The 16,425-nt window shown below is 41.8% G+C and overlaps 1 protein-coding gene across 1 annotated transcript in view; it reads left to right on the forward strand.

The window, feature by feature from the left end:
• Positions 1–13,016, forward strand: part of Lrrc34 (leucine rich repeat containing 34) — a 31,664-nt gene extending 18,648 nt beyond the window's left edge. The window contains exons 6-11 of the mRNA XM_057756825.1: positions 595–723; positions 3,862–3,957; positions 7,458–7,612; positions 8,176–8,331; positions 9,110–9,236; positions 12,452–13,016. Coding sequence (XP_057612808.1) covers positions 595–723; positions 3,862–3,957; positions 7,458–7,612; positions 8,176–8,331; positions 9,110–9,236; positions 12,452–12,655 — 867 coding nt within the window. The 3' untranslated portion in view covers positions 12,656–13,016. The remainder of the gene's footprint in view (positions 1–594; positions 724–3,861; positions 3,958–7,457; positions 7,613–8,175; positions 8,332–9,109; positions 9,237–12,451) is intronic.
• Positions 13,017–16,425: the final 3,409 nt, after the last annotated feature.

Raw genomic sequence — 16,425 nt, forward strand, 5'->3', positions numbered from 1 at the left:
CACATACACACACACAGACACACATACACACACACAGACACACACAGAGATACATGCACATACACACAGACACACACACATACACACAGACACATGCACATACACACACACACACATACAAACACACACAGACACACATACACAGACATACAGACACACACAAGTAATGTGGGACATGGGGAAGGACAGCTGGATACAGGGCAGCTTTCAAGGGATGACGGGAAGTGTCCAGGAAGTAGTTAGAGTGCTGGCTGCGCAGCCTGGTGACTGAACATTGTAGAACAATGTAGAACAGTCAGTTCTCGCCATGTGAATTTCACCTCAGGAATAAGCTTTTCTTATGAAACAGACCTACAGAGTTTCCATGAAAGCTCATTAAAATCTCCCATTTCCTGGGTGTTTGTTGCTTGGTCATCTTTTAAAAAATACTCAGCTATTATGAGAAATTAGATGTTACTTTTTCAGAATATATCTTACTCTTTCTCTATAAAAATGAATTTGCAAATAGTAATATGACCTCCTGACTCATTTAATTGAGAATTTTGTGGATTCAAATTTATGCAACTAAGTTTTGATTGTTTTTTTTTTCTCCAGAAAAACAAAACTCTCAAATACTTGAGAATGACTGGAAATAAGATTGCAAATACGGGTGGCATGTTTTTTGCTGCCATGCTGCAGATTAACTCATCCCTGGAGAAACTGGACCTGGGCGACTGTGACCTGGTGAGCTGGTTCATGCCGTGGGTTCTTCTCCCAGGGGAACAGCGCAAGAAGCTAGAGGATGGGTTTCTTCTGGTTTGTTCCCGAGCAAAGGTCTCACCATGTAGCCCAAGCCAGCTTGAATTCAGAGTTCTCCTGCCCCTGTCTCCCAAGTGCTGGAACTGTATGCATATACTGCTGCCTTGACAAGATATTTATCAATGATTACTCTACCCCGTGGGAAATGTGGTTTTCCATTCACACGGTGATGTGGACTGTTAATCAGATCACAGGGACTGTAGAGATGGCCCAGGACTTAGAAGCCTTTCCTGCTCTTACAGAGGACTGTTCCAAGCACCCATGTGGCAGCTCACAACCATCTGTAACTCCAGTTCTAGAGGATCTGGTGCCTCTTCTGGCCTCACTGACACTATATATTCATAATGCACATAATACATGTAGGCAAGACACTTGTACATAAAACAAAGTTTTAAAAATCATATTACAGTAAACACAGTTGGATAATAACTAGCATAATAAAGAGATGTCTAAACTCTAAGCATAACCCATCTTAACCTATATGTGACTTACAGAAATAGACAGGCTCATTTACATTCAACAAATACCACTTCATCGGTATTAATATAAATTTCCTCTGACAGAAACTATTTCACAATGAGTACATTGTCCTGGGAAAGCTGTGTTGAGGCTAAAAGCTGCTCTGGAGGCTTCATCCACCAGATAATAATACTTGCATTTTTTGCGTGCCTTCAAATTCTAAATTGCACTTTTCTTGATCATGCTTTCAAATCTTGAGACCTTTAAAACTGTTGTGTGACCTCCGATTAATGCCACATCAGCAGGACACAAAATCTACAATGGGTTGGAAGGATTTTTTTTTTAAGGTTTTTATTTATTATCTATACAGTGTTCTGCTTGTACGTCAAAAGAGGGCACCAGATCTCATTACAGATGGTTGTGAGCCACCATGTGGTTGCTGGAAATTGAACTCAGAACCTCAGGAAGAGTGGTCAGTGCTTTTAACCTCTGAGCCATCTCTCCAGTCCCCTTTTTTTGGTTTTTCGAGACAGGGTTTCTCTGTAGCTTCGGAGCCTGTCGTGGAACTAGCTCTTGTAGACCAGGCTGGTCTCGAACTCACAGAGATCTGCCTGCCTCTGCCTCCTGAGAGGAAGGATGTTTTTAAAGGTAAATGTAGCCCGTATAATTCTGGGAAGCAGTGAATCAAGGGTCACTCTTTACACACCAGTCACTTGAGATACTAAAAGGTTGCAACCGTGAATCTGAGATGGCCTCTGCCCTCATGAGGGTTTGTAGTTTACTCAGGAAAAATGTCAGTCAACAGAGGAAAGTACTTTAAAGGAAACCAGCTACTCTGATGTTGGAGAGGAGGTAATTTTATTTGATGAGATGGATGTCTGAAACCTGAGGAGGTAAGATGTAGTATGAGCTGCGGACCTGCTTTTCTTCCTGCCCGGCTCCCGCATGGTTAGCTTTATACCCAAAATAACAACACACGCATTGTATTCTTTTAAACACTGCTTGGCCCATTTCTATTCATTTGTGTAGCACCCCAAGGTGTGCTTACCGGGAAGATCTAGCCTACGTCCATCCTGGGTCGGAGCTTCATCGCGTCTGCCAGGGAGAGGGGAGCATGGCGTCTGCTCCAGAGAGCAGAGCTGTCGAGTCTGAGCTCACTTCCTCTTCCTCCCAGCATTCTGTTCTATTTACTCCACCCACCTATGTTTTAACCTATGAGGGCCAAGCAGTTTCTTTATTACTTAACCAATGAAATCAACAGATTGATATGACACTCCCACATCAGTAAGACTTAGGAGTCAGGAAGCCTGGGGTTACAGAATGAATTCAAGACCAGTTTGGACAGCTTCACCAGGCCTTGTCTCAAAATAATAATAAAAAAAAAATTAAAAAGGGCTGAGTTTGAGTCCACACATAGCATGCATAAGAGCTTAGGCTCGGTCCTCAGTACTACAATAAATAAAACCGAAATGAACAGGGTGGAATTAATTAGACAGCAAAACAGTACCAAACTCCTCCCATATTAAGTATGAGAGGTCACAAGGGAGGTGGGTGGGTGAGCAGAGTTAGGAGTGCCCTCAAGAGCAGAAGTTCATGGCAAGGTTGTGGGGGCAGAGAATGGGACGTTGATATAGATGCGAATCATGAGCAGGCTTGAAGCTGAGGGACATAGTCTGACAGTTTCTCTGAGGAAAGTGGACGGCAGCAAAGAGAAGCCAGTGGGCCACTGGGAGAGCTGCTGCAGCCGTCCATGTTTGCGGCAAGGGATGCTTGGGCAGGTGTAGCACATATTCAGAGATGAGCTGATCGGAGGCTTCTTCTGGAGGCAGGTGTTCAGATTACTGACCAACTGAATGAGAGGTGGTGAGAGAAAGCTATTTACCAGCATCACAGGCTGTGTGTGTGTGTGTGTGCGCGCGCGCGCGTGCATGTGTGTGGTTGTCCCTCACAAAGGTGAGAGAGGGCAGGCCCTCCAGTGAGAGAGTTGGAGAGACCTGCAGGAGCTATAAAAAGTGTTTTAATGGGGCTGGAGAGATGGCTCAGAGGTTAAGAGCATTGCCTGCTCTTCCAAAGGTCCTGAGTTCAATTCCCAGCAACCACATGGTGGCTCACAACCATCTGTAATGAGGTCTGGTGCCCTCTTCTGGCCTTCAGGCATACACACAGACAGAACATTGTATACGTAATAAATAAATAAGTAAACAAACAAATAAATAAATAAAAGTGTTTTAATGACCTGCCCAGTTGCACTCACATAATGTACCTGTAAGAATGTAAAAAAAAAAAAAAAAAAAAAAAAGCCTGCACAGGATGTACACATATGAGGCTTAGCTGCTGTCCACGGGTCTGTCTCATTTGTGGGGAGCCTAAAGGACTTAGGAGCAAGCCCAGGGTCACGCTTAGGAAATGGGCACTGAAATGTTAGGAACCCCCTACGCATGCGGCAGACTTTAGAGTGGGGTGGAGGAATACGGCAACTCAGTTCTGAGAAGGGATGTTTTAACTTTTTTACAAACCGTTTAGTCAGAACTCAGTTATCTTGTGATTGTAATGCGGGGAGATTAATACACTGTCAACTTCCTCCATCGATTTGCCTGTTTGTAGGGACTGCAAAGCGTGATAGCATTTACCACAGTGCTGACTCAGAACAAAGTGATCAAGGCGATAAACCTGAACCGACCTATATTGTATGGAGAACAGGTCAGTATTCAAAGTGACGACACTGTCCATCGGACTAAGGTCCAGCTGGGGTTTATGGTGCATGAATACACTGCATTCTTAGAACTTTAATACTTGTAAAAGTATTAAAGGAAAATTACGTCACTTCTTGGTGACTTGCAAGTATTTAGCTGCTGGTACTTTCGCAGCAAGCTTGTGAAACTTAGGTTCTGTGTAAACCTGTGTATGACAGTTAGGTGAAAGAGAGTATGTATGCTTAAAGCCAGGTTGGAAGCCCGGTCTCCACTGTTTTATCATTTGCTGTATTGATATGGCATTACATCTTGAAACAACGCAAGTGCATGCATAGTTTGGCAAGTCTGAACTTGATCCCGTCTATAGATTAAGGCTCTTGTTGGAGGAAGATGACAGTGTGGCTGCCTTTTCCCACATCCTTTTGGGTGGGATTCTTCTCCTTAAGGAAATAAGAACTTGGATTGGCAAGGTGTTTCAGGGACTAAAAAGTTCCTGCTGCCAAACCTGATGGCCTGAGTTCAAGGGCAGGGTGGGAGAGCAGAACTGATTCCTGTCCGCTGTCCTCTGACCTCCACACGCACACTGTGACCTGTGCACGCACACACATGCTCACCCCCTCTGGTAAAATGAAAAATTCATAAAAATAAGAACGCTTAAAGCAAAGAAAACCAGCCTACAATTCACAATCCTAGAGAACCTAGACAACAATGAGGACTCTAATAGAGATATACATGGACCTAATCTACATGGGAAGTAGAAAAAGACAAGATTTCCTGAGTAAATTGGGAGTATGAGGACCTTGGAAGAGGGTTGAAGGGAAGGGGAGTAGAAGGAAAGGGAATGGGGGGAAAATATATAGCTCAATAAAAACAAAACAAAACCAGTAAGAACCCATTCTTTCACAGGCCTCAACAGAGGACAAAAGAAAGGCCTGGAGCATTTTATCTGGTTCAAACAATGCACTAACGGGCCACTGTTCAAATAAACCTTGAACTTTCAAAATATCATCCGTAATTTAAAATTACCTGTGCCATTGTTCCTCCTTTCTGTCACTGAGGATTTAGCACATTTTAAAGTGCTGCTTTTCATGTTTGGCTCCTGCAAGCACCAGACACACTCATGGTGCACAGACACAAGTGGCAAAGCATGCACACACAGAAATAAGTCTAAACAATTTTTTAAAAAGATGAGGAAAAGCCGGGCGGTGGTGGCGCACGCCTTTAATCCCAGCACTTGGGAGGCAGAGGTAGGCGGATCTCTGTGAGTTCGAGACCAGCCTGGTCTCTAGTTCCAGGACAGGCTCCAAAGCACAGAGAAACCCTGTCTCGAAGTTAAGAGCACTGGCTGTTCTTCCAGAGGTCCTGAGTTCAATTCCCAGCAACCACATGGTGGCTCACAACCATCTATGATGAAATCTGGCGCCCTCTTCTGGTATGCAGGCATACATGCAGAGAATGTTGTATACATAATAAATAAATAAATAAATCTTAAAAAAAAAAAAAAAGATGAGGAAAATACTGTGACTTGTTCACAAAGTATGTTACAGGGACTTCTTAACAAAATTGCTTTGGCCAACCTATGCTTGGTTTGGATAAAAACTTGGTTTGGATAAATTACCTGGTGTTGATTATCCCTGAGCAGGAAATACGTGTGCACATGCATGCCTTTCGCCTAGTGGCATCTAGACTGTAAACTTTAGAAATGAACAGACCTATTCCACAACTTAGAATCACTATAAAAGGACGGGAGGCAGGCAGATAAAGCAGAGCTGAGGATCTCAAAACAGAATAAGATTGAGAAATATCTGTATCTTAAGCCATCAAGATGGTGATCGGTGACAAAGACAGGGAAATACTATGGGAATGGGGAAGGTTTACACAAATAAGATATACGAATTGCTTTGTTGGTTTTCCTCTAAAAATAACTATTATTGTCACTGTAAACCAAATTACCCACCCTCTTTTTTTTTTTTTTTTTAAAGATATATTTATTTATTATTCTGCCTCTGGTGCCAGAGGAGGGCGCCAGATCTCATTACAGATGGTTTGGAGCCACCATGTGGTTGCTGGGAATTGAACTCAAGACATCTGGAAGAACAAACAGTGCTCTTAACCACTGAGCCATCTCTCCAGCCCAACCCACCCTCTTTTTACGTCACTTAGTTACTACTTTTTACAAGTTCCTGCTACTTATCTAAGAAGGTACACATTCATTTGGAACCTACACATAGCGGTACATGTCACAATCCCAGTACTCTTGGGAGGTCGAGGTAGGATGATGAGTTCCCAGGCCAGCCCAGGCTACACCGTGAGACCTGGTCCACTCCCTTGTGCTCCCCTTAGGCACACACACACACACACGCATACACACAAACACACACACAAACACAAATACACACACGAGTACAAACACAAGCATGCACAAACACAAAAAAGCACACACACACGCAAACACACACACATAAGCACACACAAACACACACACATAAGCACACACACAAACACAAATACACACACATACACACACAAACACACACAATATGATTTGAGGCAGTAAATGGTTTTATTTTTTTTTAAAAAAAGATGTCAAGTGCAAATATGGCAGTGTTTTTTGTTGTGTGTGTGTCTGTGGTATGTGATTGTGTGTGCCTGTGAGGGTGTGTGCAGATGTCCGAGGAAAATGCCAGAGGTCTTCTTAATTTAGTCTCTGCATTATTGCCTTCAGACAGGGCCTCTCACTGAACAAAGCTCACTGTTTGGACTTGAGCTCCCATGATCTGCCTATCCTTACCAGCCAACAATGAGGTTTCAGGAATATATATATGGTCATGCCTGGCTTCTATATGAATACTGGGAATCTGAACTCAGGTCCTTATTACCCAGTGAGCCATATCTCTAGCCCCAAACTAAGAGTCTTAATAGAATTTTTGTTTCATTTTCTTTTTTTGAGACAGGGTTTCTCCATGTAGCCCTGGCTATTCTGGAACTCACTCTGTAGACCATGCTGGCCTTGAACTCACAGAGATCCACCTGCCTCTGCCTCCCAAGTGCTGGAACTAAATGTGTGAACTACCACTGCTCAACCTTCCTATTTTTTTTGTGTGTGTTTTTGCTGCTGGTTTGGTTTTGGCTTTTGGAGACAGGGTTTCTCTGTATAGCCCTAACTGTCCTAGAATTCACTTTGTAGACCAGGCTGACCTCGAACTTACAGAGATCCGCCTGCCTCTGACTCCTGAGTGCTGGGATTGAAGGCATGCGCCACCACCGCCTGGCCTAGTTTTGCCTTTAGTGTAATATTTTTAACAAGCTAATTTAAGGCCAGATGTGGTAGAATACACCCGTAACCACCAGTCCTCAGGAGGCTGGGCAACAGAGCCCTAGCTATATAACGACACCCTGTACCAAGAAACAGAACAAAACAAAATTCTACCTAACTTCAAGAATATATATGCTCTTGAAATGGAAAAGTAATATTTCAAACTCAGAAAAGATCTTACCTATTTTTAGGAAGAGTCTACAGTTCACATGGGCCACATGTTGAAAGAAAATCACTTCCTTGTTGAACTGCATATGTGTAAACATGACATGAAAAATTTTGGCATGCAGCAGCTGTGCAGTGCATTGACTCTGAACAGCAGCCTGCGCTATCTTGATGTCAGCTGGTAAGCGTTAATTTACATAATAATGCAAAGATTCAGTCTTGGGAATACTCTACACAAATGTTCATACATGTTAGACACTGTTTTCAGTGACTATCAATCATAACTGTTGGTGAACTTTTATTGTAGGCTGTAGAATGTATTAGGTTAGCTTATACTGTAATACATCTGTGATAACTTGATTGCTAGACAGGTGGGAGCATTATTTCATGGAGATTTTTTTAAATGTTGGGATGGTTAATTCTTTTAAAGATTCATTTATTTATTTATTATAGATAGTGGTCTGCCTGTGTGCATGGCTGCCTGCCAGAAGAGGGTGTCATATCTCATTACAGATGGTTGTGAGCCACTATATGGTTTCAGGGAATTGAACTCAGGACCTCTGAATGAGCAGTCAGTGCTCTTAACCTTTGAGCCATTTCTCTGGCCCCTCATGGGGAATTTTTATTTTTCGAAGTTCAGCAAACAGAAAATAAAAAGCTTACTATATGGTCTCAAGTATTTTATGAATACAAGAATACTACTTTGTGTTTTTAAAATATTGCTAAATATGCTTCCTTCCCCAGCAATAAAATAACTCGTGATGGAATGGTGTATTTGGCAGATGTACTGAAAAGCAATACTACCCTGGAAGTAATAGATCTTTCTTTTAACAGAATAGAAAACGCAGGTGCAAAGTACCTCAGTGAAACTCTAACTTTCCACAACAGGAGTCTTAAAGCGTTAGTATGGCTTTTATATTTAATCAAAATAAATAAAAATTCTAAGTAGTATATTTTAAAAATTGGGTGAATCTAATAGGGTAATTGTGTATTCAAACTCATGAGAAAAATCTTTATTTCTCCTTTTATTTATGCATATGTGTTCTCACATGCACCGAATGTGTACACAGAGGCCCAAGAAGGAATCACAGCCCTGGACCTGGAGTTAAACCTGGTGCAAGCTGCCCGAGGCAGATGCTGGGAACAGAGCCTTGGTCCTTTCATGAGCGGCAAATGCTCCAAGCTAAGCCATCTCTCCAGCCCGAAAACTCTTATTTATCCTGAACTCTAACAAAAAATTCATAAGTATTTAACACAACACTTACATATGTAATGTGTTAATGTAGTCATTTACTAAATAGGGGCTGAAGAGATGACTTAGTGCTTAAGAGCACTGAGTTAAGGTCCCAAGTTCAGTTCCCAGCAACAGGGTGACTCACAACTATCTGTGAGATCTGGTGCCCTCTTCTGGTGTACAGACATACATACAAAGCACCCAAATGCATAAATAAATCTTAATGAAGGGGGGGAAAATCAGGCTAATTTCAAAATGTTGGAACCATTCCTGGGTCCATGACACATTTAATAGAAAGTGGGTTCCCTGGATTAAAGGCCTTAAACAGCCAATGTTTGGATGACCACATTAAAACCTGTTAATAAAATGAGGTTAGTAAGTGCTGATGCTGACTTAAGATTGTTTGTGGGATCTCAGAATTCCATGACTATTTTCTTTCTACAGATTGTCCGTAGTGAGCAACAAGATAGAAGGCGAAGGGCTCGTTGCACTTTCACAGTCGATGAAAACAAACCTCGTATTATCTCATATCTACATTTGGGGGAATAAATTCGATGAGGCTACATGTGTGGTAAGTGTTTTCAATTCAGACTTTTGCTGGGCTCTCCAATACGTCTAAGTTCCTTTCATACGTGGATGCAAAGAATGGTGTCATACTATCCTTTGGGCAATTTTTAACTTATACCCTAACAAAGTTGCCGCTCGGAAAGATAGCAAATGCTCTGTACAAGTATTAAGGATCACTGAGTCACAGTTTCCAGTTCCTCCAAATGAGAACAGAAATCACACCTGATCTGATGTAGCAAATGTCCTCCTGTTGACACAGGAGGAGTAGGGCACTGTAGAAGCTGTGTAGCGCTTAGTGTTCTGCATGTGAACCCCAAGTCCTTCACACTACTTACCTACGCCCAACCATCCCTGCGTTTCTGGAATGGCGCCTACTTGATCGTGGTGGGTGGACTTTGTGCTCTTTGTTGGTTCTTTGTGTGATTTAGGTATCAGGGTTAAATGTGTCCTTGTAGAAAAGGATTAGACAATGGCCCTTCTATTAGCGAGACAGAGTATTGGCATTAATTCTTCCTTGAAAGTCTGTGCTGAATCCATCTGGCCCTGGGCTTTTTTGTTGTTGTTAGGGGACATTTTTAAAAAAAGATTGGTTTATGTATTTTGTGTATAAGGTTGTTTTGTCTGCAGGTATGCACACTGGAAGAGGGCGCTGGTTACCGTGGGACTGCAGTTACAGACGGTTGTGAGCTGCCATGTGTGTGCTGGGAATTGAACTCAGAACATCTAGAAGAGCAGCCACTGCTCTTAACTGCTGAGCCATCTGTCCAGGTCCAGCTTAGGAGACTTAATTACTGCTTCTATTTTACTAGGGGATATAGGTCTGTTTAAACTGATCTTGATTTAACTTTGGTATATGGTACATATGAAGAAATTTATCGGGCTGGAGAGATGGCTCAGTGGTTAAGAGCATTGCCTGCTTTTCCAAAGGTCCTGAGTTCAATTCCCAGCAACCACATGGTGGCTCACAACCATCTGTAAAGAGGTCTGGTGCCCTCTTCTGGCCTGCAGACATGCACACAGACAGAATATTGTATACATAATTAATTAATTAATTAATTAATTAAAAAAATTTATCTGCGTCTTTTAAATTTTCCAATTTACTGGAGCACAGATATTTAAAGTGTGTCCTTACGATTTTCTAAATTTCCTTGGGATCAATATCTTTTCATCTCTAATTTTATTACTTCGGATCTCTTCTCTCCACCTTTTAATTAATTTAACAAGGGTTTGTTAGTCTTACTGATTTTGTGTTTTTTTTTTTTTTTTTGTTTTGTTTTGTTTTTCGAGACAGGGTTTCTCTGTAGCTTTGGTGCCCGTCCCGGAACTAGCTCTTGTAGACCAGGCTGGCCTCGAACTCACAGAGATCCGCCTGCCTCTGCCTTCCGAGTGCTGGGATTAAAGGCGTGCGCCACCACCGCCCGGCTGTCTCTCTTTTAATGATTTCAACCCTGAGTCTATTTCTTGCCACCTAGTCCTTTTGAATGCTTTTTTTTTTTTTTTTTTTGTTCTAGAGCCTTCAGGTGTGCTGTTAAGTTACTAATGAGATTTCTCCAATTCTTTGATGTAGGCATTTAGTGCTATGAACTTGCCTCATAGCCTCTCCTTCATTGTGTTCCATAGATTTGGGTATGGTGTGTTTTCATTTTCATTCAATTCTAAAAAGTTTTTAATTTCCTTTTTGATTTCTGTCTTGACCTATTTTTCATTCAGTAGCAAGTTATTCAATTTCCATGAATTTTCAAGCTTTCTGATGTTGTTGATATAGCAGTAATTCATAGTGGTCCGGCAGGACACAGGATGGTATTTCAAATTTTTTCGTATCTGTTGAGACTCGTGTTGTGTTCGAGTATGTGGTCAGCTTTGGAAAAAGTTCCATGAGCTGCTGAGAATCATGCTCCTTTAGAGACAGAAAGCATAGTGAAAAAATTTCTCATTTAAAAGGAGAAGAGGAAAATAGCGTAATATTTGTAGAAGGAATGGCCAAAAATAAAAGTGCCCTAAAAACCTACCCATCATCTTCAGAGAAATACTCGTGTCCTTTGGGAGTCCGCACAGCACAAGCTATGTAAACTATGCAGCCAAAAGTAATGAATTTCTGTTGGAGAAAGCAAAACCAAACTTGGAAATCTTTTCATGTCAAAATTTCTCCCGTTTTTCTACAATGGCAACTTTATTGACAAAACAGCTCATAAGAGTGTATGTGTAGCCGGGCGGTGGTGGCGCATGCCTTTAATCCCAGCACTTGGGAGGCAGAGGCAGGCGGATCTCTGTGAGTTCGAGACCAGCCTGGTCTACAAGAGCTAGTTCCAGGACAGGCTTCAAAACCACAGAGAAACCCTGTCTCAAAAAACCAAACCAAAACAAAACAAAAAAAGTGTATGACGCAATTAAGACCAAGAAGCCATAGGGACACACAAAGAAAACTCTACAATAATTCTTTTATTGTAGGTCACATCTAATACCATGGAATTGTCTTTTCTTAAAACTAAACTTCCATATTGACTTCGGGGGACTCATCTGAACTGAACTCCATATGGGGTTGTTTATTTATTCTGAGGTGTGAGGTCCTACTAATTATCAGATTTTAATCATCAGATTTATTTGAGGAAGGCAGGATTTTGCTATGCAATCAGCTGGGCTTGAACTCAGCCATCCTCCTGCCTCAGCTTCTGCAGAGCTGAGAATACAGGCATGTGCCAACACATGGGGCTCCCCACTCTACCTACCACCACCCTCTTAAGGGTACATGAAAAATGTGACCATGGATCACAAAATTACCATTACAGGGAATTAACTAAGATTCACAAGGACTTATGTATGAAAGAATGCCTTATATGGTAAAACTGAGAAATCAGTTTTATAACATTATGCTTTCATTATGTATAAATAATACAATTTACTTATATCAAGAATAATACTGAAATTCAGCAATGTTATTAAGAATATTTTATTATTTTTTGGTTTTTTGAGACAGGGTTTCTCTGTAGCTTTGAAGCCTGTCCTGGAACTCACTCTGTAGACCAGGCTGGCCTTGAACTCACAGAGATCCTTCTGCCTCTGCCTCCTGAGGGCTGGAATCAAAGGCGTGCACCACCACTGCCCAGCAAAGAATTTTTATTTTAATCTACAAAATAGCACAGCTAAATTGATTATGTGTTTACACAACCACTGTAAAGTGAATAAATTATATTACTAATGACAGTTTTCTAAAAATCCTAGGCGTATTCAGATTTGATGGAGAGTGGCCGGCTAAAGCCAGACAGTACAGATGTGCAGCCATATGTGGTGGATGGACGTGTCTACCTCGCAGAGGTCTCCAATGGCCTTAAAAGGCATTACTACTGGTCACCAACCTATGGCAATGCTTATGACCACTCGTCTAACGCAGGCTTTGCTCTTGTTCCAGTTGGGCAACATCTATAAGAAACAGCGTGAAAATCGTTCTCACACACTTGCCTCATCATTTTGAGAGACTAATATTTTATAGTCTATTTTTTCTTCTATAAATTAGAACAAGTTATTTTTATCAAATTTGTTAAACTGTGTACTTGCCCCTTGTTGAGAAAAAACTGATTCTTAATATAGAGACTAAACAATCATCCAAAGAAACCATGGAGCTATTCTAATTCTTTTTATAACACAAGTAACAAACACACACAATAAAACCCAGACAATAGAATAATAGGCAAAGATCACTAAAGACTGTATGACAGAAAAGGTGCAGCTCAGAAACTCCCAGTGGATTGCAGGAGATTCCCAAGTTCAAAGTTCAAAAGTATTCCACATAGACTGTTAGCCATTGCAGACAGGTGTTAATACCAATAAAACAAGAAAATAGAAAGCTTTCTTGCGCCGGGCGGTGGTGGCGCACACCTTTAATTCCAGCACTCGGAGGCAGAGGCAGGTGGATCTGAGTTCGAGGCCAGCCTGGTCTACAAGAGCTAGTTCCAGGACAGGAACCAAAAAAAAGCTATGAAGAAACCCTGTCTCGAAAATCATAAAGAAAAAAAAAAAGAAAAAGAAAGCTTCCTTACAAAGACAGTGGCTATCCTGGGTTTATACTCCCTTTCTGTGTCTGGCTCTTGTTCACTCACTATTAGTGCAATCCACTGTTATTGGTGTTAACTGTAATCCATCTTACTGCCCTGGAGAAGCATTCCATCATATGCCAAGTCAGTCAAGAGATGGCCTTTCAGGGTTAGATACTCAAATCCCTTAGCAATGCAGTTTGCTTTCTCAGGTTTCGGTCTACTCCTAGGTGCTACAGTAGGACCCAAGTGTTTGCATGTTCTTACGAGATGGATACAGAAGATGACCAACCTACATTTGGACCTATATTGAGCTACTAAAGATGGCATCTTTTTTTTTTTTTTTTTTTTTTGGGGGGGGGGTTTTTCGAGACAGGGTTTCTCTGTGGTTTTGGAGCCTGTCCTGGAACTAGCTCTTGTAGACCAGGCTGGCCTCGAACTCACAGAGATCCGCCTGCCTCTGCCTCCCGAGTGCTGGGATTAAAGGCGTGCGCCACCACCGCCCGGCTTAAAGATGGCATCTTAATGAGCAGGCCACACTTCACTGAAGTGAGGCCAGGTTTTTTTTTTTTTTTTTTTTTTTTGGAAAGTTTTGATGATGCAATTTTATAGGTTATTTGTTGGAGGAAGGCACGAGCCGCTTGTTGGTTCCTGGATGCCCAGACCCAAAATAATCACACAAAAACTGTATTAATTAAGTCAATTCTTGGCCCATTAGCTCTAGCTTCTTATTGAATAACTCTTACATCCCATTTCTATTAATCTGTATATCACCATGAGGTTGTGGGCCTATCAGCATGTCTATCTCTGGTGGCAGCTCCATGGCATCTCTCTCACTCCGCCCTTCTTCCTCCCAGCATTCAGCTTAGTTTTTCCCGCCTAGCTAAATTCTGCCTTTCTATAGGTCCAAAGCAGTTTCTTTATTCATTAATGGTAATCACAGCATACAGAGGGAAATCCCACATCAGTCATTTTTACTGCCTCAGAGGCCAGCAGAATGCTCAGACCCATTTATTCTGATGCTATTGTCATTTAGGCCCCTTTCTACATCTGGATACCATCTGAGAGATAAGACAGAAAGTGTTCTTCCAAGAGATGAGCAGGCCAGTGAGAGCAGGCTAAGCTGCTGCTTCCCTCTAGGCTAACCCTTAGTTACCTTAGTCAGGTAAGGGCTTGAGGAGATAAACAAGTTCCGCAGGAGAACTCCACTTCCTCTCTACATCTTATACTGAATAAAATTACAACGTATCGTAACTTCTACTTCCCTTTTAGCAATCATCTTCTGAGATCCTGCTTAAATATAGCTGATTAAAGTCATGAGTCACATTATACTAATAATGATTTAACTCTGAAGGCAAAAAGTTAAGTGCCACAGCTTAAAAATAATATGAAGACAAAATAGAAATGACTGAGAAACACTTCAATGTTTCAACACTTAGTCATCAGAAAGATGCGAATTAAAATTACTTTGAGATTTCATCTGATACCACTCGCAACAGGCAAGATCAATACAACACAATAGCTCATGCTGCTGAGGATGTGGGATAAGGGGAGCACTTATTCACTGCTGCAGGGAGTGCAAACTTGTACAACTACCATGGAAATCGGTGTGGCGGTTCCTCAGGAAGCTATACCTGGAAATCCGATTATGCCACATTTGGCATATACCCAAAGAACTCTACATCCTACTACAGAGACACTTGCTCAAGCATGTTTGTTGCTGTTCAGAAACTGAAGACAGCCTGGATGTCCGTCAACAGATGAATGGATAGTGAGAACATGGTGTATTCATCCAACAGAACACTACTCAGCTGATAAACAGCACAAAATCCTCATCCTGACTTCCAGAAGATAAACATGGTATGTTTATCTTACATGTTATGATGGCTGTTCTGGACTCTCAACTGGACTACATCTGGAGCTAACTAAACCTCAAGCACCTGGGCACACTAGGAGGGATTTTTCTTAATTATACCATTTGAAGTCAGAAGATCCACCTTAAATCTGGGCCACAGCTTATATAAAGGACATGGAAGAAGGACACTTTTGCTTTTTGCCTGCTTGACCTCACTCTTGCAGGCAAGTTCATTCCTTCACTGGTATTAGAAGTATACTTTTCCAGGATTCTGAGACAGCCATTGTTGAACTAGTCAAGCTACAGCCTATAAGTACTCAAATAAATCCCATATATATTTTGATATACATATGAAATATATATATATATATATATATATATATATATATATATATATATATATATACACACATTCTATCAGGTGTTTTTCTAGAGAACACATAAGTAAAATTTAGCTTTAAAGCCTGTGATACGTGTGCTACAACCCAGACAACCAGAGGTTAGGTACCAGGTAAGGGATTAGTGGGGAAGAGAGGATCTCCCAAAGAAGGAGAAATAGAATATACTGTTATGAAGAGATGGCAGTGGGAGGGGCCTAGAGTGGGAGGACTGACTGGGAAGGGGTGGGTGAGGAAGAGAGAGGAGAAGGAGGGACAGCTAACACTAAGAATCCCACTACTAGAGAAACTTCCTAAAACATATACATACATGAAAGAAGTCTAAATGAGGTCACCAAACAGCAGGGGAGAGAATGCCCCAACTAGACATATTCCACCACCAAGTGAAACTTCCAGTGCCAGGAATAGATTACATAAAATTCAGTTGTTAGCCAGAGGCCTACTGAGGAGCATTCACGGCACTAGAATGTCTTCTGCACACCTCAGGGTGGGTGGACGACTCCACGGGAACAGCATCCTCCAGATCAGCAGGTCTGGTGCACTCACAGGGCCTGCACACTTAGTCAGACAGGGTCCCAGCGCTGAGAGAGGCAGCAGATAGGCTCACACCCCTAAACAAGAAGCTATCCACTACCAACATCCACTCAGTTCAGGACAGGCCCCACGCCCGTCCTAGATGGCCGACACAAAAAGCTATCAGGAGGCTGTGTGGTAGTGCACACCTGGAATCCCAGCACTCAGGAGGCAGAGGCAGGTGGATCTCTGTGAGTTTGAGGCCAGTGTGGGCTACAAAGCAAGTTCCAGGACAGCCAGTGCCGTTAACAGAGAAACCCTGTTTAAAAACACAAACAAACAAACATACAAAAACTTAAATGGTTTTTTGTTTTTGTATTTTTGTAGACTGTCTCAAAT

The sequence above is a fragment of the Chionomys nivalis genome, chromosome 24 (genome assembly GCF_950005125.1).
Source record: "Chionomys nivalis chromosome 24, mChiNiv1.1, whole genome shotgun sequence".
Classification (NCBI taxonomy): domain Eukaryota; kingdom Metazoa; phylum Chordata; class Mammalia; order Rodentia; family Cricetidae; genus Chionomys; species Chionomys nivalis.